The following is a 25,352-nucleotide window of genomic DNA, read 5'->3' as shown; positions in this document are numbered from 1 at the left end:
GAGAAGATTATAACTTGCGCCAAAAGCTTTTGTGATGTTTAAAACGCGCGAGCACTGCCTTTTTCTTGCATGAAAATGTGACAGAAAACGCAGCTGATGTGATCAGTTCTTTTAAAAGGACTAGACAAAACATTATGCTTATGCACCAGACAGTCTTGCTGGTTGCTTTAGCTTTGACTATTCTTTGAACAGATTATTAATTGGGCAAACGTTAACCGTGTGCGTGTGTGATCATCCTTTCATTATCACACATGGTGTTTTTCACCTGTTTTCTTTTATTCACAGTTATTTTTGATAATTTGGGTTAATTAGCGTTCTTTAAAATAACATTGCTCTAATATAAGATTACAAAACTTAAATCTTAAATCAACTCAAAATCTTATTGGTATTAATCAATCTTTGTGAATACTATTCCATATATTTACTATGTATTTTATTAACAAATTTAAGATGTTCAACAATGTTAAGATAAATATGTTGCATTTTTGCAGTTTTTGATTTATGTAAATAAATTTTTAAAAAATATCCTGGATTTGAAGAATATTGTGTTCCTGGACTTTACAGAGCTCAAGTAATAGTTCAATTTAGAAAAATTGTTAATTAACTTATTTATACGTAAATAATCCATAAATCCAAACACTCAGATTCAATGTACTTTGGCATTCCAAAAGTTGTACAAAATTTAACGAATGCCTTCACAATCGTATGAGCTTTAATTAAACATGAGGGTATAGCTTCTGGAAATCTGGTGGATCTGCATATTAACATCAAGAGATAGGAATTTCCAGACCTTGTTTTTGGCAATGGCCCAACACAGTCAATTAGGATTTGTTCAAATGGCTTTCCTAATACAGGTATAGGTATCAGCGGAGCCTGAGGAACTACTTGGTTTGGCTTACCAGCAATTTGGCTTGCGTGACAAGATTTATAGAATTTTGCAACATCTGACTTCATAGAAGGCCAAAAGAAATATTTCTTCAACTGATCATATGTCTTACGAATACCCAGATGACCGGAGAGCACATGATCATGTACTACACTTAACACTTGCTGTCTGTAAGGCTTCAGAACAATTACCTGAAAAGTACAGTACTGTAGTCATCTTTAGCATCATGTGGTGAGCCCTTACGCATTAAAACCTCATCCTCAAGGTAGTATGCCACTGACTGCTCAGACAAATCAGACATTTCAACTGCTGCTTCTCTGCAATAAAGTTTGATCATTACGTTGAGCTTCAATCAACATTGACTTATATATAGGAAAATCAAGGTTTGGAAGAGCACACACTTCTACCTCAACTGTCTTTATCATTCTTTATTCATTGTTTACTTTTTCAGTACAAAGAGAAGAATCAGAAAGATCCACGATATCTCTAAATCTAAGTGCTTTAGATCGAGTAACAGCACATGTACTAAACACATCAGGAAACTCCTCACACAACACATCAAAAACTTTGTCACCTGCCAAATCATTCCCAAGAACGAGCGACACTCCCTTAACAGGCAGTTTGTGCACAAAATGATAAATGAATTGTTCCTGAAATTATTTCCGATTTCAGAAACATCTGATGTAATGGAGCTTTAATGACGGTGAGATCGATTCCTTGCACTAGCACACTAGAACCACAACTAGACTGTTCAGTAAATGGCAATACACTTTGCAAAATAAATGACAGGGCGGAGCCAGTGTCACAGAGGATACTAATATGCTTAGTCTCAGAACTGGCTTCAATAAGTGAGACTATACCCTCATACATGAATTGCTCAAAAATTGACTCAGTCGGTTAACTTATCCATTCATTTTGTACAAGTGCTAAATCTGACCTCTTAATCAGCGCAACAATAAAAACATTCACAACGTTCCTTGCTGTCAACGTTTATCATTTTTTTCTGTACTACAGCATCATTTTTAGAAGTACTCACTCGATTAACAATGTTGCATTTTACAGGTGAAAATACCACCCTGTGCATCAATACCAATGCGGCTTTTTTCTCCGGCAAATTCCACAAACATTTGGTTAGAAGTTTTCACAAGTTTTTGAAACTTTTGCCAGTACGCCTTAGGGACTAGCTCATATGCGGTGGTTTCCTGTCCCCAGATGATGGGCACGAGCACTGCGTTTCATGTTAAAGCAGTGCTTGCGGGTGTAGCACAGGTGAATTAAGTCACACTGAACGAGTATTTAAAATAAATAAATCAATAAAGATGAGCAAAATACACATTACATAGTATACTGATGTAATTAAATAAATGTTATTTTTCTTCAAATCTTATATAAATAAGAAAAGGATATTTTCTTTTTAGTGGATAGAGTGTTTTTTATGATTTTTCATTTATCCGAGTCATTTTTGGTTCATTTGTATTATGTATGTGAAAAGGGGGTACTGGCCCTTTAAATCAGTTTTTCGGAGAAAGTGCTTCTCTGACGAGGCAGAGTTGAATCCTCCATTTTGTGAGGGGTGACGGAGCAGATCTGACGCAGATTAGTGCATCTAAACATCGCTATTTGTGCCGAAATACACCAATAATCATCTTATGAAAGGGATTTGGTTTTTGATTGGTGGAACTGAATGTTCTGAAAATCAGTTGATGGCGAGCCTCCCATGGATCTGGACACTTGATTGACTGAATTGATCTCTCATCGCAATACTAAGGTTTTTCTGCTTTATGAGGTGGGATCTAAGCTTACTTATTTATTTTTTTTCATCATTCTCGGTTGGAAATCCTGAGCAATTCCTGGACTGTCTCTCTTTCCTTCTGCCATCCGCGTTACACGGATTTGAGTCTAACTGTTCTTTTCTTTTTATAAAAAAAGGGAATAGACTGATTTGAAGTTAAAGAGACTTAAGAAAGACTTTTTTTTTGGATTTTGACAACTTGGATTTTTTGTACAAAGAAAAAAAGAACAAAGTCTGTTGGACTGTAATGATTATTGATTCTTTGAGCTTTATTGGTTTTAAGAAAGCCAACAAATTCACAGTGTAACTCTTTTCTGTGAGATACAAAATTTCATGAATGGGAAAATTACATGCTTAAAGAGACATAAGTGTGTTTAGAAGGTGCACCTTTAGGATTGTATGTGCTGTACAATTTTGTCAATTGTATTTTTCTGATACAAGTATACTGTTTTATTTTTACTGTTAAACTTTAGTTTATTTTTTTCTCTTTTTCATTGGCCAATTTATATAGTAAACTACCAGTTGATTTAAAGAAAAACCACGTGGAATATTTTCTTTTCTCAAACATTTATTCATACTATTTACAGGCCCCATAGTTGAACCTAACTGGTCCAAATAACATCTTTGCACTTAGAAAATAACACATAAAATTAGCACAACCAATAGCTCTTAATTATTATAGGTGTAAGCAGGTGTTACAGTAAAACTTGGCGCCCTCCCCACCAGAATCTATGCACGTCCCGTTGCATTAACTCTTACTGGCTGACATGTAACTGCTTTGTCAGAGGTTGAGGGTGAAAATGTCTCAACAAAGTCAACTCCATTTAAAGAGTTTGTGAAGGCGGTGGTAAGGCCATGGAAAAGGGCTTGGGCAACTAAAACTAATGGATTACCCAGTTCACTATACTGCAATCTATCTGGTTTTTCCTTTCTCCTCTGAGAATGTCTCATTGAATTTTCTGGCTCTTGAGATGTTTCGTGCTGCTCTATATTAGATGAAATATTATCAGGAGCATTTGAAAGGGGTTTCCTAATTTCCTCTTCAAGTTCCTCCTCAACACTCCTTTCTATTCCATCATCTGGACATTGAGGCATCTCTTCACTCAATTCACCTTCTGACGATTTACCACTCTCTGACATTTCACTTGATTCACCCGGTAAAGTTGTGATTTGTTCAATCTGTTTTTCCTGGTGTGAATCATCCAAGCATGCCTCTAGTCCTGCAGAATCCATCTCCACATGTGACTCATCACCTAGAGCTACAAAAGGCAATTGAGGATCACAACCCACAGGAGGATCAAAGGTAGATGTTAAAGTACCCAATGCATTTTCGTGAGATTCATTAGTAACAGGAATTCTGATCCAGTATTCTGGAACTTCATCCTCCATTGACTCTGCAGTATCGTTAACTCCATTCTCACCGGTATCTTCCCCACTAACTTGTTGACGTGTCCTAGGCTTTGAAGCAGAACTTGGTGGATTAGATACCTTCTCACCTGGTAGAGCAAGGAATCCACATGGGAGCAGAAGATCCCGATGCAGAGTACGCAAGGGTCCTTCTTCCCCTTCAGGTCTTACTGTGTACACTGGGAGGTCATGTACTCGGCGTACAACAATGTAAGCAGATGGCTCCCATTTATCTGCGAGCTTATGTTAGCCTCGCAAGTGAACCTGCTTTACTAAAACTCGATCACCTATTTCCAAGGTAGAATCCACAACATGTCTGTCAAACCTTATCTTGTTTCTTTCAGCATTCTTGAGTGCATTGCGAGTGGCAATTTGATAGCTTTCCTCAAGGTGTTTTTTAAGTTTTGACACATATTGGGAGTGTGACAGTCGCTTACTGGTGGTGGGGAGACCAAAGGCTAGGTCAATGGGGAGACGAGGCTGCCTTCCGAACATTAATTCGTAAGGAGTGAATCCAGTCACTTCACTTTTTGTACAATTGTACGCGTGAACCAGAGGTTTAACAAAGTCACGCCAATGAGCTTTTTGTTCATCATTCATGCTACCTAACATGTTCAAAAGTGTCCTGTTAAATCTTTCCACAGGATTACCACGTGGGTGATAGGGCGTAGTCCTTCCCTTTTTGATTCCAGAGATGGAACACAGCTCCTTTATAGTGTGTGACTCAAAATCACGACCTTGGTCACTGTGTAACCTCTCCGGGAATCCGTAGTGAACGATGAAATTGTCCCATAGAGCCTGAGCAACAGTTCAAGCCTTCTGATTGACAGTTGGTACTGCCACGGCATACTTGGTAAAGTGATCTGTTATCACAAGTATGTCTTTAAAATTTCTTCGATCTGGTTCCAAAGAAAGAAAATCCATACACAACAACTCTAAAGGTCGAGTTGTCCGTATGTTGACAAGTGGAGCTGCTTTCTCAGGGGGAGATTTATGGAGAACACAACGGGGACAAGTTTTGATCTTTTGCTCCACTTCCTGTGCCATCTTTGGCCAATAAAATCTGGACCTTGCCAAATCAAGTGTTCGATCTATCCCCATATGGCCCATCTCATCATGAAGACTTCTCAATACAGTTGCTCTAAACTCTTTGGGTAACAGTAACTGGTGAGTTAGAACCTCCCATTCTGTCTTTTTCGATACAGTACTCCATCTTGAAGCACTAAACGGTTCCACTCTCTCATCATAAGAGACAGCTCAGGTAATTCACCTCTAACGGTGGGAGAAGGTTTCTCTCCTGAGTTTAAGTGAGAGATAATTTGAGAGATAGTTGAGTCAGCACCCTGTTTTTCAATTAGATCCTGAACTGACAGGCGAGGTATGAGTGAGACTCCAAGTTCTTCCTCCTCATAGCTGTTGGGCACAGCATTCGAACTCATTGCAAGAGAATGCACTAACACTGTTCGATCACTTGCACTTTCCACAACATCTTCAGGCATGGAACTAATTATGTGCTTATCACAAATGGCTTCAACCTCATCTTGTGTAAGACTTGTCTCTCCTAGGTTTTCAAGATGTAAGGTCAGAAATTTATCAATCCTCTCTTGTTCCTTTCTTGAGACAACGTCCATAGCTACTTCATGAGGACGTCTAGATAAGCCATCAGCATCAAGATTAAGTTTCCCTGCCCGATACTTCAAGGAGAAGGAGTAAGTGGAAAGGGCTGAAAGCCAACGATAGCTGGCTGCATTCAGCTTCGCGGTAGTGAGAATATATGTAAGTGGGTTACTGTCTGTTATAACTGTGAACTGACTTCCATAAAGGTAATCGTGGAACATTTCAGTCACAGCCCACTTTAAAGCAAGAAATTCCAGTTTGTGTGCTGGATAGCGACTCTCACTGAATGACAAACCCCTACTGGCAAAAGCAATTGCCCTTATCTTTCCTTGCTGCTCCTGGTAAAGTGCAGCTCCTAAACCCGTAGTACTTGCATCTGTGTGCAAAATATATGGAAGTTTAGGATTTGCAAAACCCAAGATAGGGGCAGAGGTAAGTTTGTCAATGATTTCCTCAAAAGCGTGTTGACAGTTAGATGTCCAACGCTGCTTAAATGGTTCTCTAGGATTCAAGTAGTGACCTTTAATCTCGAGTCTTCTTTGATTTGTGTAGTGGAGGGTATCCAGAGGTGAGATGGTTAAGGGGTTTTACTATTTTGGAAAAATCTTTGATAAATCTCCTATAATACCCTGCAAAACCAAGAAAAGACCTAAGTTCTTTTAAGTTTGTGGGACTTGGCCAGGTTTTTAGGGCCTTGATCTTATCAGGATCTGTCTCAACACCACTTGGAGACACAATGTGCCTGAGATATCTCACCGATGATAAAAAATGTACATTTCTCCGGTGACAATTTGAGACCATAGTCTTTCAATCGGTGAAGGACTCGCAAGAGCCTTTCCTCATGCTCTTCTAATGTTGCCGAAAAGACTATGAGATCATCTATAAAAACTAAAACCTCTTTCAGATTGATATCCCCCATGCAGCGTTCCATTAGACGCTGGAACGTGCTGGGGGCGTTTGTAACCCCCTGGGGCATTCGATTAAATTCCCAAAACCCCAGGGGACAAACGAAAGCAGTCTTTGGCTTATCAATCTCCTCTACCTCAATTTGATAATACCCGGACTTCAGGTCCAACACTGAGAACCACCTAGACCCAGTCAAGGCAGAAAACGTCTCTTCTAAGTTAGGTAGAGCATAAGCGTCTTTAATAGTTTGGAGGTTTAGCTTTCGATAATCAACACAAAGCCTTACCTCCCCATTCTTCTTTCTCAAAACAACGATTGGGGAGGAAAATGGAGACTCTGACTCCCTAATAATCCCAGCATCCAGCAGTTCCTGCAGATGTTTTCGGACAGCTTGAATGTCTTTAGGGTGAATGGGTCTTGCTTTGTGTTTAAATGGCGTCTCATCATGTAATCGGATATGGTGTTTGGTCTTGGTGGTGTGACCAAAGTCGAGATCATGGCATGCAAAAACTTCATGCATTGAATTAAGTTTCCTTGTCACTCTTTCCCTCCATTCAGGAGTCAACGGTGAGTTGTCAAAGTTGAAACGTATTTTGGAGTCTTCAGAGTTCTTTGGAAGGTTAACAGAAGATGTCAACACATTATTCTGACCATTTGGCATGACACACTGAATAGAATTTACTTCAGCCAGCCGAATCTTTGGTGGAAGGACAACATCGTGCTCTATCTCATTCTTCAGCACGATAGGCAAGTATTTTCCTCCAGCAGGAAGGGAAAGTAAACAACTTGACACCATTATCCCACCAGGCAGAGATGAGGCACGCGGGGCTTCCACAACCACCCATCTGTCAGTAACTGGAGTGGACATTCGGACTGAACCTTCAAGAACTACTGTCTTCCCAGCAGGAATAGATTCAGGGACTCGACAGTTTAGGCTCACCCATCCAAGATTTCCTTCAGCACCCTGCCTGTGAACAAATTCAAGAACCTGCATAACTGCTTGGTAACCTTGGGGAACAGGATGGTGTTTCAGAGGCTTGGAAGATATGTATTCAGAGTACAGGGAATTTAGAGTGTTTGTGCCTATGAGTACTTGCGCATTAGGTCTGGTATCTGGGACAATTAAGGCAAGGGTTGGCACTTCAATATCTGAACTCACGAACTCCTTTGGAAAGGTTATTGATGTTTCAATATAACCCAAGTAAGGCACTTGACAGCCATTTGCACCTTCTATTTCAAGCAAGTGGTGCAAGGGTTGTATGGGTTAATTTGCAAATACATCTTGATAAAAAGACAAAGGAAAAGTGGTTACTTGTGAACCAGTGTCGAGAAGACAATTAATCTCTTTATCAGCAATCAACACTCTTGCAGTGCATTTGGTTCCAATAAGACCAGAAGGAAGTTTTAGACAGCATTTGTGTTTAGGAGTGGGACTATCATTAGAGACTGAGACTGCAAGGTTGTCAGTGGGACTTTGACTGCTCTCTCCAGTTCCTCTTTAAGTCTTCCACTTCATTATGCTTTACAGCAGAACACGCAGCACTAATAGAGTGGAGGTTTGTCACAACACGCCTTGGGGGAGTAGCAGAATGCTTTGCAGCGCCTAAGTGTTGGTTCATTCGCACTGCTTTTATAGATTGCTTATCTTCTTCTATTCGCAACAGCAGGAGTAAATCGGAGAATGCAGGGGGATTTTTTCTTTTCTGCTCTAGCTGGAGCTCAGTTATTAAAGCATTGTCCCAGCACCCCCGGCAAAACTGTTTAAGCAGGTGTCGATCACGGTCAGCTGCAGAAACACCACCTCTCTTGATGGCTGTGCTCAGAACTTTTTGCAGCCTATGCAAGAATTGTGATGGTTTCTCACCAGCATCTTGAAATGTGCTCATAAACTTTGCAAAGAGCTCATCTCCGTCCTCCACAGTACCGAAGGCTGACTCTAGGAGCTCAAGATAGTCACTTGGAGGAGAATGAGGACCTAAGTGTTTCACAACATCAGCTGCAGGTGGGAGGAGACTGTCTAAAATACGTTGTGAGCGTTGTGCATCCGTGAGAGTGGAGTCAGTGCAAAAGAATTCAATGTTTGTTCGCCAAGTATCAGTCTATTTCATTAGCGGAGTATGAGGGCTTTCCAGAGAAAGGTCTCAAGCGCATAGTAGTAAGGGAATGTGAAGGAGTATCACTTCTCACAATATGCTCAACGACCAATCGCTGCACTTCAGCTGGAGTCACATCACTCACTGTTAATTTCAGTGGTGTGCCCATGTCAGCATTGAGCCTGGAAGGTGAAGCACTAATCTGGGGCAAAGAATTATTTGACTTTGTTTGGAAAATGACTGACTCATTTGAGGGTGTGACATCACCATGTGCAGATACTACAGTAGTCTGCGTTGGCTCTACCACTCTTTTCTGAGAGCCTTCAGGGTCAGACTCAGTTGTCAGAAACTCTGATTCAGTCTGTGGGGGAGACACAGCAGAGGCTGTGAGTTTAGCCAGCTCGTCCTGTAAAAGCTCTTCCAATGGCTTGCCAGTTACTTTTGAAATTTCTCGTAGCCCTTCAATGAAAGTGTGAGTTGCACTGCTGCTAGCAGCTGGTGTATATACACTGGTAAGTGACTTAATAGTATAAGTAACATCAGATGAGGTAGGGCTCTGAAAGGCAGTTGGAAGAGATTGTTCTAATAACTGCATCGCTGAGTCATTCTTAAATTCAACAATGATTTGCCCATGAAATTCTGTCTTTGGTTCATCAATACGGATTAATCGCTCAATTGATCCATAATCTGACAAGTGTTTTAACACTTCATCATCTCTCTCAGTGTGAGTTAACCCACTGATTATCACAGCATTGCGAATACAAATGTTTTCAGCGTGCACTATTTCCATTTTGAAATTATCTCAAACACCCTGATTAAATTTGATTTGTACTATCTGTACAACAGGCTCCTGGCTGGCTCGCCAAGTTTTACTGTAACACCTGCTTACACCTATAATAATTAAGAGCTATTGGTTGTGCTAATTTTATGTGTTATTTTCTAAGTGCAAAGATGTTATTTGGACCAGTTAGGTTCGACTATGGAGCCTGTAAATAGTATGAATAAATGTTTGAGAAAAGAAAATATTCCACGTGGTTTTTCTTTAAATCAACTGGTAGTTTACTATATAAATTGGCCAATGAAAAAGAGAAAAAAAATAAACTAAAGTTTAACAGTAAAAATAAAACAGTATACTTGTATCAGAAAAATACAATTGACAATATTGTACAGCACATACAATCCTAAAGGTGCACCTTCTAAACACACTTATGTCTCTTTAAGCATGTAATTTTCCCATTCATGAAATTTTGTATCTCACAGAAAAGAGTTACACTGTGAATTTGTTGGCTTTCTTAAAACCAATAAAGCTCAAAGAATCAATAATCATTACAGTCCAACAGACTTTGTTCTTTTTTTTCTTTGTACAAAAAATCCAAGTTGTCAAAATCCAAAAAAAAGTCTTTAAGTCTCTTTAACTTCAAATCAGTCTATTCCCTTTTTTTTTATAAAAAGAAAAGAACAGTTAGACTCAAATCCGTGTAACGCGGATGGCAGAAGGAAAGAGAGACAGTCCAGGAATTGCTCAGTATTTCCAACCGAGAATGATGAAAAAAAATAATAAATAAGTAAGCTTAGATCCCACCTCATAAAGCAGAAAAACCTTAGTATTGCGATGGGAGATCAATTCAGTCAATCAAGTGTCCAGATCCGTGGGAGGCTCGCCATCAACTGATTTCCAGAACATTCAGTTCCACCAATCAAAAACCAAATCCCTTTCATAAGATGATTATTGGTGTACTTCGGCACAAATAGCGATGTTTAGATGCACTAATCTGCGTCAGATCTGCTCCGTCACCCCTCACAAAATGGAGGATTCAACTCTGCCTCGTCAGAGAAGCACTTTCTCCGAAAAACTGATTTAAAGGGCCAGTACCCCCTTTTCACATACATAATACAAATGAACCAAAAATGACTCGGATAAATGAAAAATCATAAAAAACACTATCCACTAAAAAGAAAATATCCTTTTCTTATTTATATAAGATTTGAAGAAAAATAACATTTATTTAATTACATCAGTATACTATGTAATGTGTGTTTTGCTCATCTTTATTGATTTATTTATTTTAAATACTCGTTCAGTGTGACTTAATTCACCTGTGCTACACGGGCAATCCATGCTGTCACTGTGATGGCATGTCTGTTGCGCAGTAAAGATCGCCGCTCGGTCGTGTGAAAGGGCAACCCACCCCAGTTGTCCCCCTGCACTACGGAGGGCACTCGGGCAAGTCTGAGGGTTCGTCTCCAGGATGGTGAGCACTGTGTCGGATTCCGAAGCAGACAGGTTAGCCGTGCTTTCCCAGGCTGCTTTAGCTGTGGATTTGGAGATGGTTTATACCCAGCCCTGCGGCCAGGCCGACTAGATGAGTGGTGCGTGGAAGATACCAAGGCCAGACTTTCTAAGATTAGATTAGATTCAATTTTATTGTCATTACACAATGAAATGCAGTTTAGGTCTAACCAGGAGTACATTAGCAGCAAGTGCAGGATACATGAGAGGCAGTTTTAACATGAAGTGACACGACATCTGACGTACAGATGCCACTGGCACATGCCACTGAGTGTAGTGACACTTCCGGTGGCACGTCCTGTTTTCACTGTTACGTGTCACTCGGTGGTGGCATGTGTAGTGAGCTGTGTCACTCAGAGTGTTGCGATACATGTCACTGCAGTGACATCGACACCCCGCAAAGCCTAAGGACACTAATCAACACGCGCAAAACCATATTAATCATTACACGACTTTTAACATGATTTATTGCGTAACATAACATATATGCATGTAAGATAATAGGTGTTATTTGCCTAATCATTTTTAAATATTAAAGCAAAAGGAAACTTATGATATTATTGTGTTTATAACAAGCTTATACTGACACCTACTGGCACAAGTCACAAGATCACTGACATTAGTGGGATGTGTCACTGACATTGAGACGCTCAGCAACAGAGTAGCTTCCCTACCAGACTGTGACGCAGTTGGTCAGGATGCTTTATATTGTGCAGCGGTAGAATTTCACCTAGACTGCTGATGAGAGCTGGTCCTTCTTAAGTTTCCTTAAGAAAAATAGGAGATGGTGAGCCTTCTTGACCAGGCTGGAGGTGTTGGTGGTCCAAAAAAAGGTCCTTTGAGATGTGGGTCTCCAGGAACTTGAAGGATGAGACAAGCTCAACGGCCATCCTATTGATATGGATGGGATCTTGTGAGCCTGTTCGTCCCTTTCTGAAGTCCACAATGAGCTCCTTGTTCTTGTTGGTGTTAAGGAGCAGATTATTGTTGGTGCACCAAGTGGCCAGATGCTGTATCTCTTTCCATGTAGGCAGTCTCATCATTGTTGCTGATTAGACCAATCACTGTAGTGTCATCTGCAAACTTGAAGATGGTGTTGGATATGTTCACAGGCCTACAGTCGATGATAAAAAGGCAGTAGAGGAAGGGGTTCAGCACACAGCCCTGTGGTACACCAGTGTTGAGTGTGACTGGTGGAGCAGATGTGGCCTGATCTAACACTCTGAGGTCTATTAGTCAGAAAGTCAATAGCCCAGTTGCAGAGAGACGTTTCGATATCCAGGTCTTGAAGTTTGATCCTTAACTTGGAGGATATGACGTTGTTGAATGCTGAGCTGATGTCAACAAACAGCATTTGTGAATAAGTGTTTTTATTGTCCAGGTGTGTGAGTACAGAGTGCTTTGCTATGAAATCTGCATCTTCTATGCTCCTTTTGCCATGGTAGGCAAACTGATGTGGGTCCAGTGTGGAAGGCAGAGAGTCTTTCAAATGTGCCAAGACCAACTGCTCAAAGCACTTCATTATGATGGGTGTGAGTGCTACAGGGCGGTAGTCATTCGGGCATGTTAGGCTGGAGTGTTTGGCACTGGCACAATAGAGGTGGTTTTAAAGCATGTTGGCACAGCTGCTAATTAAGGGACAGGTTGAAAATGTCTGTGAATAACCCAGCGAGCTGTTCTGCACATGCTTTAAGAATGTGCCCAGGAATACCATCTGGTCCAGCAGCCTTACGTACATTGATCCAACTCAGTGCGGCGTAGACTTCTGAAACCTCAGATTCAATTTATGGCTGCACTTCGCAGTTCTGCAAATTTTTACCATATCTAAATAGCTTTTTCAACACACACACACCCTCCCCCGCCCACCGTTTGGCAAATTAGATCACTCTTCTGTTCTGCTTACAGGCAGAAACTGAAACGGGAACCACCCACCCTCAGGACGTTTCAGCTGGACGGACCAATCGGATTCCATACTTCAAGACTGTTTTGATTATATGGACTGGGACATGTTTCGGGCAGCGTGTGACAACGAAATAGTACACAGAGACAGTCACGTGCTTCATCAGGAAATGCACAGAAGACGTGGTCCCAACAAAAACTATCCGTATCTACCCCTACCAAAAACCATGGATCAATGGCGAAGTTAGAACAGCCCTATCAGTGCGAGCTTCCGCCTACAAATCCAAAAATGCTGTGGAACAAAAACAAGCAAATTACAACCTCAAGAAAACCATCAAAGCAGCAAAACGTCAATACAGAGACAAGGTAGAGGGTCAATTTTACACCAATAACGCAAGGAGCATGTGGCAGGGACTTAATTACATCACAGACTTTTAAAGTAACAAATCCGCCACTGTAAACATTGCTGTGTCTCTCCTGGACAAGCTCAACTCCTTCTACGCCCGCTTTGAAGCCCAGGACAGCATGCGCTCACTGCCGAAAATTGAAAATTGAAATTGAAAGCACACTTGCTGTTTCTGTAGCGGACGTGAGGAAATCTTTCCGTCGCGTGAAAGACGGAAAGCGACGGGCCCAGATGGCATTCCTGAACGTATACTTAAAGCATGCGCACACCAGCTAGCGGGTGTTTTCACTGACATCTTTAACCTCTCGCTCTCTCAGTCTGTGGTTCCCACATGCTTTATTAAGACAGCTACTATTGTGCCAATACCAAAATCAGCTAAAACCACATGCTAAAATAACTTGCGTCCGATTGCTCTGACACCCATCTTTAGCAAGTGCTTTGAGAAGCTGATTAAAAAGCACATCTGCTTTGTACTGCCTGCTCACACTGACCCTCTGCAATTTGCATACAGAAATAACCTCACCACTGATGATGCAATTGCTTTTACTTTGCACAATGCTCTGTATCACCTGGAAAACAAAAACACATATGTGAGAATGCTGTTTGTGGACTAATTGCGGTGGTGAGATGGCCTACAGAGAGGAGGTGCACACTCTGACACAGTGGTGTGAGGAAAACCCCCTCTCACTCAACATCAGCAAAACAAAAGCTGGTGGTGGATTTCAGGAGGGAGAAGAGAGAACACACCATTAACGGGACACCAGTGGAGAGAGTCAGCACTTTTAAGTTTCTTGGAGTCCACATCGCTGAGGGTTTGACATGGACTGCTCACACAGATGCAGTGCTGAGAAAGGCACAACAACACCTCTTCTTTCCCAGGCGTCTCTGGAGGTTTGGAATGAGCCCCCACATCCTCCACTCGTTCTACACCTACACTGTAGAGAGCATCCTGTCTGGCTGTATCACCACCTGGTATGGAAATAGCACAAGCAGCAATCGCAAAGGCCTACATAGGATTGTGCAAACTGCTTGATGCATAGTAGAAGGTGAGCTTCCCTCCCTCCAGGACATTTACGGCAGGCGGTGCATGAGGAAAGCCAAGAAAATTATCAGTGACTCCAGCCACCCAAGCCATAGATTTTTCTCTCTGCTACCCTCAGGCAGACAGTTCCGCAGCATCCGATCATGCACCAGCCGGCTGAAGGAAAGTTTCTTCCTTTAGACTATCAGGCTGATGAACACTTAACACACCACACACAGACTCTTCCATACCCCTCTCTGCACACCATCAATATGTAGCATGCACTGCAATTTAACCAATCCATACTTGAAACAATACTGCCTACAACTATGTGGACACCTATTCATTGTACATATTGCTCTCAATTTCACATTGTCGTTGTATTTCCACTGTCTGCATTTTGCACTGCTGTTGTATTTGCACTGTATTTTGTACTGTCTGGAGCCAGCACCTAAGCTTTTCACTCATCATAGCACACGTGCTGCTGCTGATGTGACAATAAAAGTGATTTGATTTTATTTGTATTGGATAGATTAATTGATAGAATGTTTGCCTTTTAATAACATAACCATTACTTTTACAATAGATTAAACTAGGGATGCTAACAATTACTCAATAGCTATGTTTCCATCTAAAAATGCGAATGAACTTTATGCGCAAAACTGAATTATTGCATAAGACATGCAAATGAAGCAGTGTTTCCATCCAACGAGTCAAAGTGAACAAAACCGTCCCTTCCTGATTAACTGGTTTCTGATTAATTGTTGATATTTAGCCAAATATCAACAGTAAAAATGGAATTTGCTGTGTCAATCTTTTCTTTATCTAATAAATGACTTGCACCTCAGAAGGCAATCCTGACATGCAGTGAACGTGCGGTGGCATTTGAATGTGTCAGACGTGGAGCACAGACGCTCTTGATTCTGGAGGTCATTATATAAAATATATAATAACCAAAATTAGGTCATAAATATAACAACACTAATACCTAAATATTAAGGTGTTTTAGAATGACCAAAACAACAGTTCAGATGGTTTACAGTGTGCTCAGCCTGCTGGTTTGTCCATTTACACATATTTTCATCATCACATGATCTCTTCTCACAAAATCACGTGACCTTTTCTAATGCAAAATTTGAGGGGTACAAGTGTTTCCAATAATAAAAAAATATTTAGTTGGACACTGCACAGTCTCACAGTAGTCTACACTGTAATTAAAATTATAATGTATATATATTCATTATTATTAATATTATTAATTTTAAGCCATTAAATTGACAAAACACAGAACCCTTTTGAATGTTTGCTTTCATTTCCAAATTGCTAAAGCTCACTTTTACAGTTGTGAAAAGAAACATCCCATTATGCAGCAGCAGTCTCAAGTTAGGACACTTAAAAAATGCCTTTTGAGTTTAAAGATGATCAGCATGCTACAGTGTTATAAATGAAATAGGTATATAGTGCATGAATAAGTGGATTTGCAGCAGATCAATCCCACACATGCACTGCAGGTAGGCTAAATGATAATCTTTACAAAATATGCAATTTAGCCTATACTTGCATTTGCTTATGCAAAATTACATACCAGAAAATATACTTAAGGCCTATTTAAATGCTAAAATACAGGTAGCATATCAATTTTATTTGGATTTGTAAGCTTATAGCCTAAAAATAAAAATGTAACCTAAAAACAAGTTATTAAAATAGGCTTAATAAATCAATAAAATGACGGGTAGGCCTAATAGCTAATTGTGGCATTTTTTTTTTTTTCAAATGCCAACTGGAGAATTTAACAAAAACAAAATAAACACTTATGATAGCCTAACATAATTTTTTTACCTTCAAATTTATAATAAAAGTTATGCAACTTCAGTTGCATGTTATCCATGCCAAAATCTTACCAATTTCCAATGTAATAACTGTGAATTTCTTTTTTAATTCTTCTTATTATTATTTTTATTTAGGTAGACAGACAGACAGACTCTCTGTTTTGCTTCACTAATTTCTTAAAATGCAACCAAGAATGATATATTTTTATAAATTACTTTAGATTGTAACATTTAGCCTAACTTTTTCCTAACACTGATTTATGAAGTGTGATGACTCGGTTATGCTGATCTCACTATAGTTATTTACCGGTTAAACGATTAAAACACCCCCTCAGTTATGACATCCTGGTGCAGGACAGGAAAACCTGGCTGAGGAGATGGTGATAACATGGATTATCTGTTCTTCAATGAGAAAAGATCACAGACATGACACTGTGACATTGTTTATCATGCAAAAGCAGTTTGTGTTTATGATCATATTAATATCTCCTCTCCTTGTCGGCGCAACATAGGTTTAGCCTATTGCAGTGGTTCTCAAACTGTGGTACGTGTACCACTAGTGGTACGCAGGCTTCCTTCTTGTGGTACGCGGAGGAATGAAATATGTCATGTACATGCTACATATATTTCAAAGTTTATCTAAAATTATGTATATAATATGCCATATATGACATATAGGCTATATTTCTGAGGTAATCTGCCACGTTTTTTTAACTGTGCAGAGTTGTAGCTGCTTTACTGGGCCTACTACGCTACTGTATTTCACTACTGCTCATTTTGGTGGTACTTGGAGAGACAATTTTTTTCTGAGGTGGTACTTGATGAAAAAAGTTTTAGAACCACATATTGCATATACAAATCAGCACAAATCAGATTAAAAAAATTATTAAGCATGCTTTTCCTTTATTGCATCCTTTCCACAAGGTATTTTATGTATTTATTTTTTAAAGTAGTGAGAACAATATTCACTGGCAAAAAGTTCCTTCTGTACCACCAACAGATTCGACATGTTTCCCCATTTAAACAAACCCTACAAATGCCTTCATCCAAATTAATTGTTCGCCTTTCTCAATCGGCACGAATCCAAAATGCTCCCAGATTGGTGATGTAACATTTGGTTTTACAACAATAATAGTGGCTGAACTTGAACTGGAAGAATCATACCTAACATTTTATTTTAACAGAAATGTAATACTTAGCATCATAAAGGAATTTTGTGTTTTAAAGTGCATGACATCACGTACTACTGCCAGTGACATGGACAACCGCCGGTGGCAACTGACTACTGTGGTGACTCGGTTGTTACAAAGGCCATCACAGGCCTACATTTGTGCCTCCTACTTGTTAAGGGACCAATGTCTTCTTTGTGAAATACATGTCTGGAGGGTGTGAGCAGGCTTTGGATATACTCAAAAATGCTTGAATTTATATATTTTGCATAACACACTTCTCAAAAAAATAAAGGGAACACTTAACACTATGTAACTCCAAGCCAATCCCTCCTGAAAAATGCACCTAGAAAGTGCTTGAAAAATTCCTTAAATTTGATTTTAGAAAAACATGCAAGAGTCCCGTGTCTGTTCAAATAAGAGTAGAGCTGCACGATTCTGGCTAAAATGAGAATCGAAATTTACTTTCTTAAAATAAAGATCACGATTTTTTCACAATTCTGTACATGTAAAATAAAGGTATGGTAAAAACCAAACATATGGCAAAACATTGATATTAATATTATGAGTAGGTCTACTGGTTTCTCTAAATAATTCTATTCTACTTATAATAATTCTGATGTTGAATTATTATGTTTGAGATATATGCTTACAATCTGTCATATTAGATGATTTTATTCACTGGTAAAATCAGACATTTGCCATTATCAGATTATATTCAACAATATATAGGCTAAAGTATTTATACTGACATTGCAAACATTTATTTTTATGCACAACTTGTTCGCTATGAAAGAAAAAACATATCAAATGCTTATCGTAATTATAACTCTTAAATGCGATATGACCATTTAAATGAAGTGCACATTTTCGGTTTCATTTTGACTGCTAAGTGCTTGTTTATACTTCGCGCATGGCTCCCAACAATCACTCTGTGCCACAAACTGAATATTATTTACAACTTTATTACCTGTTACTTGCAACATGCAGGTTCTGTTCACAAACGTAGACGCGCGTGCGCTCTACTTAATGATAGACGCGCGCGCACCCTCTCTGTGATAACAGCTCACGGTCAGCAGCTCACGTCACTTGTGATTTCCCGGCCGCGAAAACACCATTATATGAAGACAAAAATGACATTTTTAGGTGAATTATACCCTAAAAATACAGTATGTGACTCATTCAACATCATTTGGAGGTGTCCATGTGACTGAGCGACGTATGTGAAACAATGAAAAGACTCGTGCAGCTGCTTTTTTTTCTCTCCTGAACTTGAAAACATGATTTACAGAATCGTAGAAATGCTGGATTAAGATCGTCTAGGGGGTCGAATCGAGATCGCGATCTTTTTACCATTAATTGTGCAGCTCTAAATCAGAGGTTACAATTTTTAAGGGTGTAACTATTTATCGTTGTACGATTTATTGCAATGCAAAAATGTCACAATATGCATCGTGGCGTTATGACGATTTCATTACGATATGATGTCCGTTTTCTCTTATTAGTTGAGCTGTTTGCACGTGAGCTACGTTCCACCTGCTGTCGCACGTGAGTTCAGATTGCAGCAGCAGTAATGTTAGCAGACCAAGATGAGTGGAGCTGAAATAGAGGATGGCCCATCCTCTCAAAATCAGACGTCTGGCAACATTTCGGTTGTACAGTCATTGCTTTAGACTCGTCTGCTTTTTGACACGCATACTGGGTCAAACATAGCCGAAGTTTTAAAGTCTTCACAGTGATTTACATACTTTGCACAGCGACATGGATACCTTCTAATGTTGTTGAAAGAGTCACATACTGTATTTATAAGGTACAATTCACCCTAAAATATCATTCTGTCTTCATATAATGATGTATTGGCGGCCTCAAAATCACACATGACGTGAGCTGACCGTGAGCTGTTACTACAGAGGGCAGACTATGATAGACGCGCGCGTATGGCAAGCTATTTTTGCATTTAAACCTTTGTTTTGACTATCCATAAATATATTTAGAGATATCTCTAATTATATTTTGACTAGTCATAATTATAATTCGACTAGTCAGAATGAACATTTAAGATATCTGCAATTACAATTGTATTAGTACGAAATCAGATTGGAGATATCTGCAAATATATTATGACTAGTCATATTCCTCCACTGACTTTCATTGAAAAATATTTGCAGATATCTCTAAATGAGTTTTGACTAGTCACAATTGTAATTAGAGATATATCTAAATGAATTTAATTAAATATGAATTAAATATATTTATGGATAGTCATAACAAAGGTTTAAATACTAAAACGGCTTGCCATACGCACGCGTCTGCTTCAGTGAACAGAACCTGCAGGTTGTGAGGAACAGGTAATAAAGTAGTAAACAACATTCAGTTTGTGGAACAGAGTGATCGTTCAGGAGCTGCGTGGGAAGTATGAACAGCTGTGGAAATGAAACCGAAAACGTACACATTATTTAAACAATCATATCGCATTTTAGAGTTATGATTACGACGAGCATTAACCCTTTTGAGTACAGAGGTACACAAAAATGCACGTCAACATGACACACTTGATAGCACCGACATCAGCGACGCCGAAGAAATAGTAAATCTGCCTAAACTGCTGAAAAGAGCCACGACTGTCCTGTGTAATGAAAATACAGCCACCCTGTCACTCATCATGCCTAACATGAAGCCATCCATAAAAACCTCTCAGACAGATACACATCAGTTCAGGATTATTTTTTAGAACTGCTGATTACCTGGAAATGTGGATTTTTTTTTTTGCACACACAAAAAACACAAGTGACCAAGCAAAGCCTTAAGCTCTTACTGTTAAATTCAATTGAATAGAAAGCTTATTTTTTTTGCACCTTTACTTAAATTGTTCCTTAATTTTGTCTCTGTCATTTCAATAATATTTTTTAAGAAGTTTTTAAATTGTTTAATTTTCCAGAGACAGTCCTGTTTAATTTATTTTCTTAAAGAAGGTTCAGTTTAACAAGTTGAAACAAAAAAATACATAAAAAATAGTTTACTTGGTTAAATTTGCATTTCAGTAAAATTTTCAATTTTTATTCCAAATACCATGATACATATCGAATGGTGAACATTATATCGTGATACACATCGTATCGTGAGCTGAGTGTATCGTTACACCCCTAACAATTTAGGTTATATTCACCTTATTAACCCTTAATAAAACAAAACTAAAATAAGTTTGATTTACCAATGAGATGCAATGAAATTAAATATATAGATTAGTAGTGCTGTGTGTTATTTCTTTAACCCTTTAAGGTTACATGTTGACTGGCTGCGTGATGTGTGAGACCAGCAAACATAACTTACGTTCAGTTATGATGAACATAGTTTCCATAATTATACTTTATTAATAGATAAAGGTCTATGGTTCTCCATACAATTACTTTAACTTGGAGTTCATGGCTGTTTCACTTTACTTCAAGATGCATCAATTTGTTCTGTAGGTCTATTGAATACAATCATAAATATTGTTGGAGAGAGTGCGCACAAGAAAATCTGTGCTTGAGCAGCATATATTTAAGGACATGCAAAAAGTTGAGCATGAACAGAGAAAATCAAGGAAAGGAAAGAGATTTCAAGCAAAAGAGATCATATTCTCATATTACATGAATGCAATCTCAACATTTGTCATTGGAATAGTGCCATAAGTAGTTGTAATATCTGTGTAAAAGGCCTGCGACCACAGTTGGAAAAAATCCTAGAGGAAATGCTGTTGTCTATTTATTACAATAACTACAGAAAATAGCTTAACCACAGAAGATTGACATCCTCCTAAGCCACACAGAAGCCAGCAGACTAGCACAGCTCTGTAATTGGCCAAAATGCTTAATTTGACTAATCAGTGATCATCTACTGTTTCTTGTTGATGACCCCTGACCTACTTTCTTATCTACTATTCTTATCTTCTTTTTAAATTTCACATCTAAATTTATGGTTAAAAAAAACTGGATACCTGCAATGTAGGAATTCAGAAAAAATCTTTGATTTGATCAAAAACGTTTGAAACTATGTCTAAAAAACCTGCAGTAATTCAGTTTTCTTAAATTTCAGATGTTCAATACAAGTTAAGAAATAAAATTTCTAAACAATTTAATGGCACATAATATTCTGTTTTATATTTATATTATTACAATTGTCATAATTAAAATAAAAACAACACAAATTCAGATTAATTTTTAATTTTAAGCTCCTTATTTTTACAGGCTCGAGAGAATTAAGCATTTAAATTGTCATTTTTGAAGAAATAATAGCTACTGTACTGTTCCCTTTAAATGTTTGCTTATCTTGTGTGCCATATAAATAAAAAGCCAGCCAAATTTTTTTCCATAGCCAGGACATGAGTGCCTTGCTCCTTTAAATTTAATGTACTCACACAATCAAACTTAGTAGCCACTGAACCAAATAAAACTATAAATGAAATAAAATACATTACATTATTTATAAATTTACAACAGATGCAACAGATTTAAGATGCAAAATGTATTTGGTTTTACAATAAATGTAGATTCATTGAAAAGTCTAAAGTGTATTATGCCCTAGTGCATATGAGCAATAACAATCATCTTCTATCATACATTTAAGCTGAACATTCTACTACAACATAAAATAAAACATTAAAAATTTAGATAAAATTACAGCCATTACTTTCGGCAGGATTTAAAATGTGGCAAACACTTCAAATGCTTGCTGCCTCATAAGTCTGTTGCTTTCGATTCTTTAAAGCGTGGAACTGACGAAAATGTGCCAAAATAAAAATTACAGCAAAATTGACACAATAGCAACTGGAAAACTAAACTTATACTAAAATAATAATAATGCATTACAAAAGTATAATACTGTTGTGTACACATGTCCAACATGAACTGTACACTGCCTTTAACAGAGGCAGAACAGCTTCAGAAGAGGAAAGTGCAGACTCATTATGACGTGGCATTTCTGCACTGCACTATGTGGCCTTCTTTTTAGTTAAATGGGGCGCTCATCACAGTGAAGGCCCTGCAATTCTGAGCTTGAAGAGCAGTCTATATGTCCTAATTTTACAGCCAAATTAGGATCCAACTCACAAAGGTATAGCTGTCTTTCCAACATCGGTAAGAGACTCCAATGCAAGCGCATCTCTGAAACGTGAAATACCCAAATTTGATGGCCAAATAAGACCATCATCTAGCAGAAGATTGTTAGAGCACAGCTTGCATGTCAGAAGAAAAACAGTGGCAATCTAGCTTAAACTCACCAAAGTGCCAACAAAACTTCAAGTATATGATGTAGAAATTTGCTGACACAACTTGTGAGAACGATATCTCACTGTTCCAGTAAGCTGCACTTGACAGTGTGAATATAACATAAACCTATATAAACAAATCAAGAAAGTAAAAGTGAGCTGCTATTGTGTATATCTTCAGGGCTCAGCCTTTTGCCTATGGGCATACACTAGGTACAGTTGACTTAAACTGACGCGAAGCGCGATTATCTTCCTCTCCCCTCCCCCTCCGACAGCCTGCACTCACACTGCATTTTGCTCTCTGGTGCTTGCTTTCGATGTGACTGTTCAGTTTAACAGAAAGAGCACTCTCACTCAGCCCAGTGAATATTGCTTTACTAATATTGTCTTTGTTGTTTGGGATGCAGTGACACGCAGTAAAATGTTTTGTCAAACAGATCCACAACTTTTGATTTGCATAAATGATCATAAATATGATTGTGCTGCACATATTAGGAGGTTTGCTGAAGGTACAGCTGACGTGCAAGGGGTTTGCATCTTTAATAAACTATGACAGTTGATTGAAATGTAAGAATGATTAATAAATCCATATGAAACAGTCCCTTAAAAGTAAAGTTGCATCTTTAGTTTCGGGGTCAGGCATGCTCTGGCACACATCTTCCAACCTGGCCAGAGCCAGCCAACTGAACCGCGCCTGTGCCCGATTCAGAACACTCGCACTAGGGCTGCTCGATTTTGGGTAAAATCATAATCACGATTATTTTGGTCATAACTGTAATTGCGATTATTCAAAATGATTATCAGAGTAAGTCTAAATTATTCACCCTTCTGTGATTTATTTTTTTTTATATATAAATAATTCCCAAACGATGTTTAACATTAATTACATGTTTAATGGATTATGTTATGCTGTATCCAAGCTCTTTTGCCACAAATAAACCACAAATCGAGACTCCTGTTGAATATTTGAACAATCCTCATATATAGCTGCACTATGCTGCTATGGTATTTCCAGCGCTTATGAATTACATTTTACTGTCTTTTCTTTATTATAAACATGCACTTTAAAGCTTAAAAATAAATATTCCAAATTAATTCTTGAGGTGCAGCTGATCACAGAGAGTTGGAACAGATCTTTCAATTTCAGTTTTTTTGCAAATCCTGTTTTGTGGTTGTTTGTTTACTACAGAGACATGGTAATACGAGCCTGTCAATTAATTCAGCGGGAGGGGAAAACCGCACTCTTATGTCACATTGTGGTGGGCCTCAAAATAGCTTGCATCTGCATCCTATTTTAATGTCACTAAATTTGTTTATATCCCTCTAATATAACTGGACATACTATACCTACACACAGTTCTGTACAAACAGCTTTAAAAAGTTGATTTTGCATCATACGTACCTTTTAAGAAAACCTTGTACCATGTTGATTTTTTCCTTTAATACCAACTGTCTTTTGACAACTAAACAGAACTTCTAACAACAAAGAATACTAACACTTTCGACAAAACAGATTCCCAGTACCTTTCGAATAACAGGGTCATCATGATGAGCAGGTGTCCCTTCTGGTCCCTCACAAGTGATCCTTGTGGTTTCACTCTTGGCAGGAAAAACATACAGGGCTCTCTCTCCAAGCTGCCTTTGTGTATGATCAAAGTAGCCCAGTCGCTTTACCCTGAAAATTAGATGTATGTATAGGGAAACAATTAAAAATGATAGTTGTGAAATTTGACATGATACTATTTAACAATTCAATGAAATCAATAAAGGCACATCTGTTTTATGAACACTTGATCTGCACATACTTTTGTTTATGTTCAAGATAAACAATGCTAAAGTTAACAAAGACTGGTCACTGCTTTTCTGATGATTTGATGTGCTTCTATTTAGCTTTGTATATAATCATCTGCTAAATTAATACATGCAACATAAGTGTAAATCTAAATGATTGAGACAGTTCAGTTATTATTATTTTTTTAGTAAATGACATACATTAGTGTACTGTGAGTTTTCGTAATGAAACATTTTAGAGTTTATATATATATATATATATATATATATATATATATATATATATATATTACATATATACATATATATATACATATATGTACATATATTATATATATATATATATATATATATATATATATATATATATATATATATATATATATATATATATATATTAGTACTGTCAATCGATTAAAAAAATAAACTAACTAATCGCACTCTTTTGAAAATTAATCGCGATTAATTTTAAGAGACTGAAACTTGTAATTTTGGCTATTCAAATGTAAAACAAATGTAAACGCAAAACAAAAACTATTTAAATTTAAAATATAATTGTTAATTCACTTGTACACAGATTTCTTCATATAAACAACATACCCAAAATAAACCATCAAAATCTTGACTTGACAGCCATATTTGTTACAGAAATAAAAACACAGGCATGTTTGAACCATTTGAATTTTAAAACAATCAAGGCCAATAAAGAAAAAAAGCTAAGTAGACAGCAAAAAAATGCCACAATACAGGCATTGTAAACATGGAAATTGGAAAATTAATAATAATAATAATAATTAAAAAGTATTGAATACGAACAATTGTACTCATTGTTAAGTTTTATTGCATGAGTTGAGAACATTAAATATAACGTAGAAAATTTTTTTCTCAATCCTCCTTTACATTCATCCAGTTGTTAAGACAGTCCAGTCTGTTGACATTATCGGGGGACAATGTGGACCTTTTCTTTTGAATGATGTGAGCTGAGAGTGCAACGCACGCAG

The 25,352-nt window shown here is 38.0% G+C and overlaps 1 protein-coding gene across 1 annotated transcript in view; it reads right to left on the bottom strand.

Moving 5' to 3' along the window:
* LOC100331775 ((E3-independent) E2 ubiquitin-conjugating enzyme UBE2O) overlaps window positions 1-25,352 on the bottom strand; it is a 123,413-nt gene that overhangs the window by 21,019 nt on the left and 77,042 nt on the right. The window contains exon 9 of the mRNA XM_073954030.1: window positions 24,085-24,235. Within this exon, the coding sequence (XP_073810131.1) occupies window positions 24,085-24,235 (151 nt within the window). The remainder of the gene's footprint in view (window positions 1-24,084; window positions 24,236-25,352) is intronic.

This window comes from Danio rerio, chromosome 6 (assembly GCF_049306965.1).
Source record: "Danio rerio strain Tuebingen ecotype United States chromosome 6, GRCz12tu, whole genome shotgun sequence".
Classification (NCBI taxonomy): Eukaryota; Metazoa; Chordata; class Actinopteri; order Cypriniformes; family Danionidae; genus Danio; species Danio rerio.
Note: the sequence above shows the minus strand (reverse complement) of the source record. Positions and strands in the feature narration are given on the sequence as shown.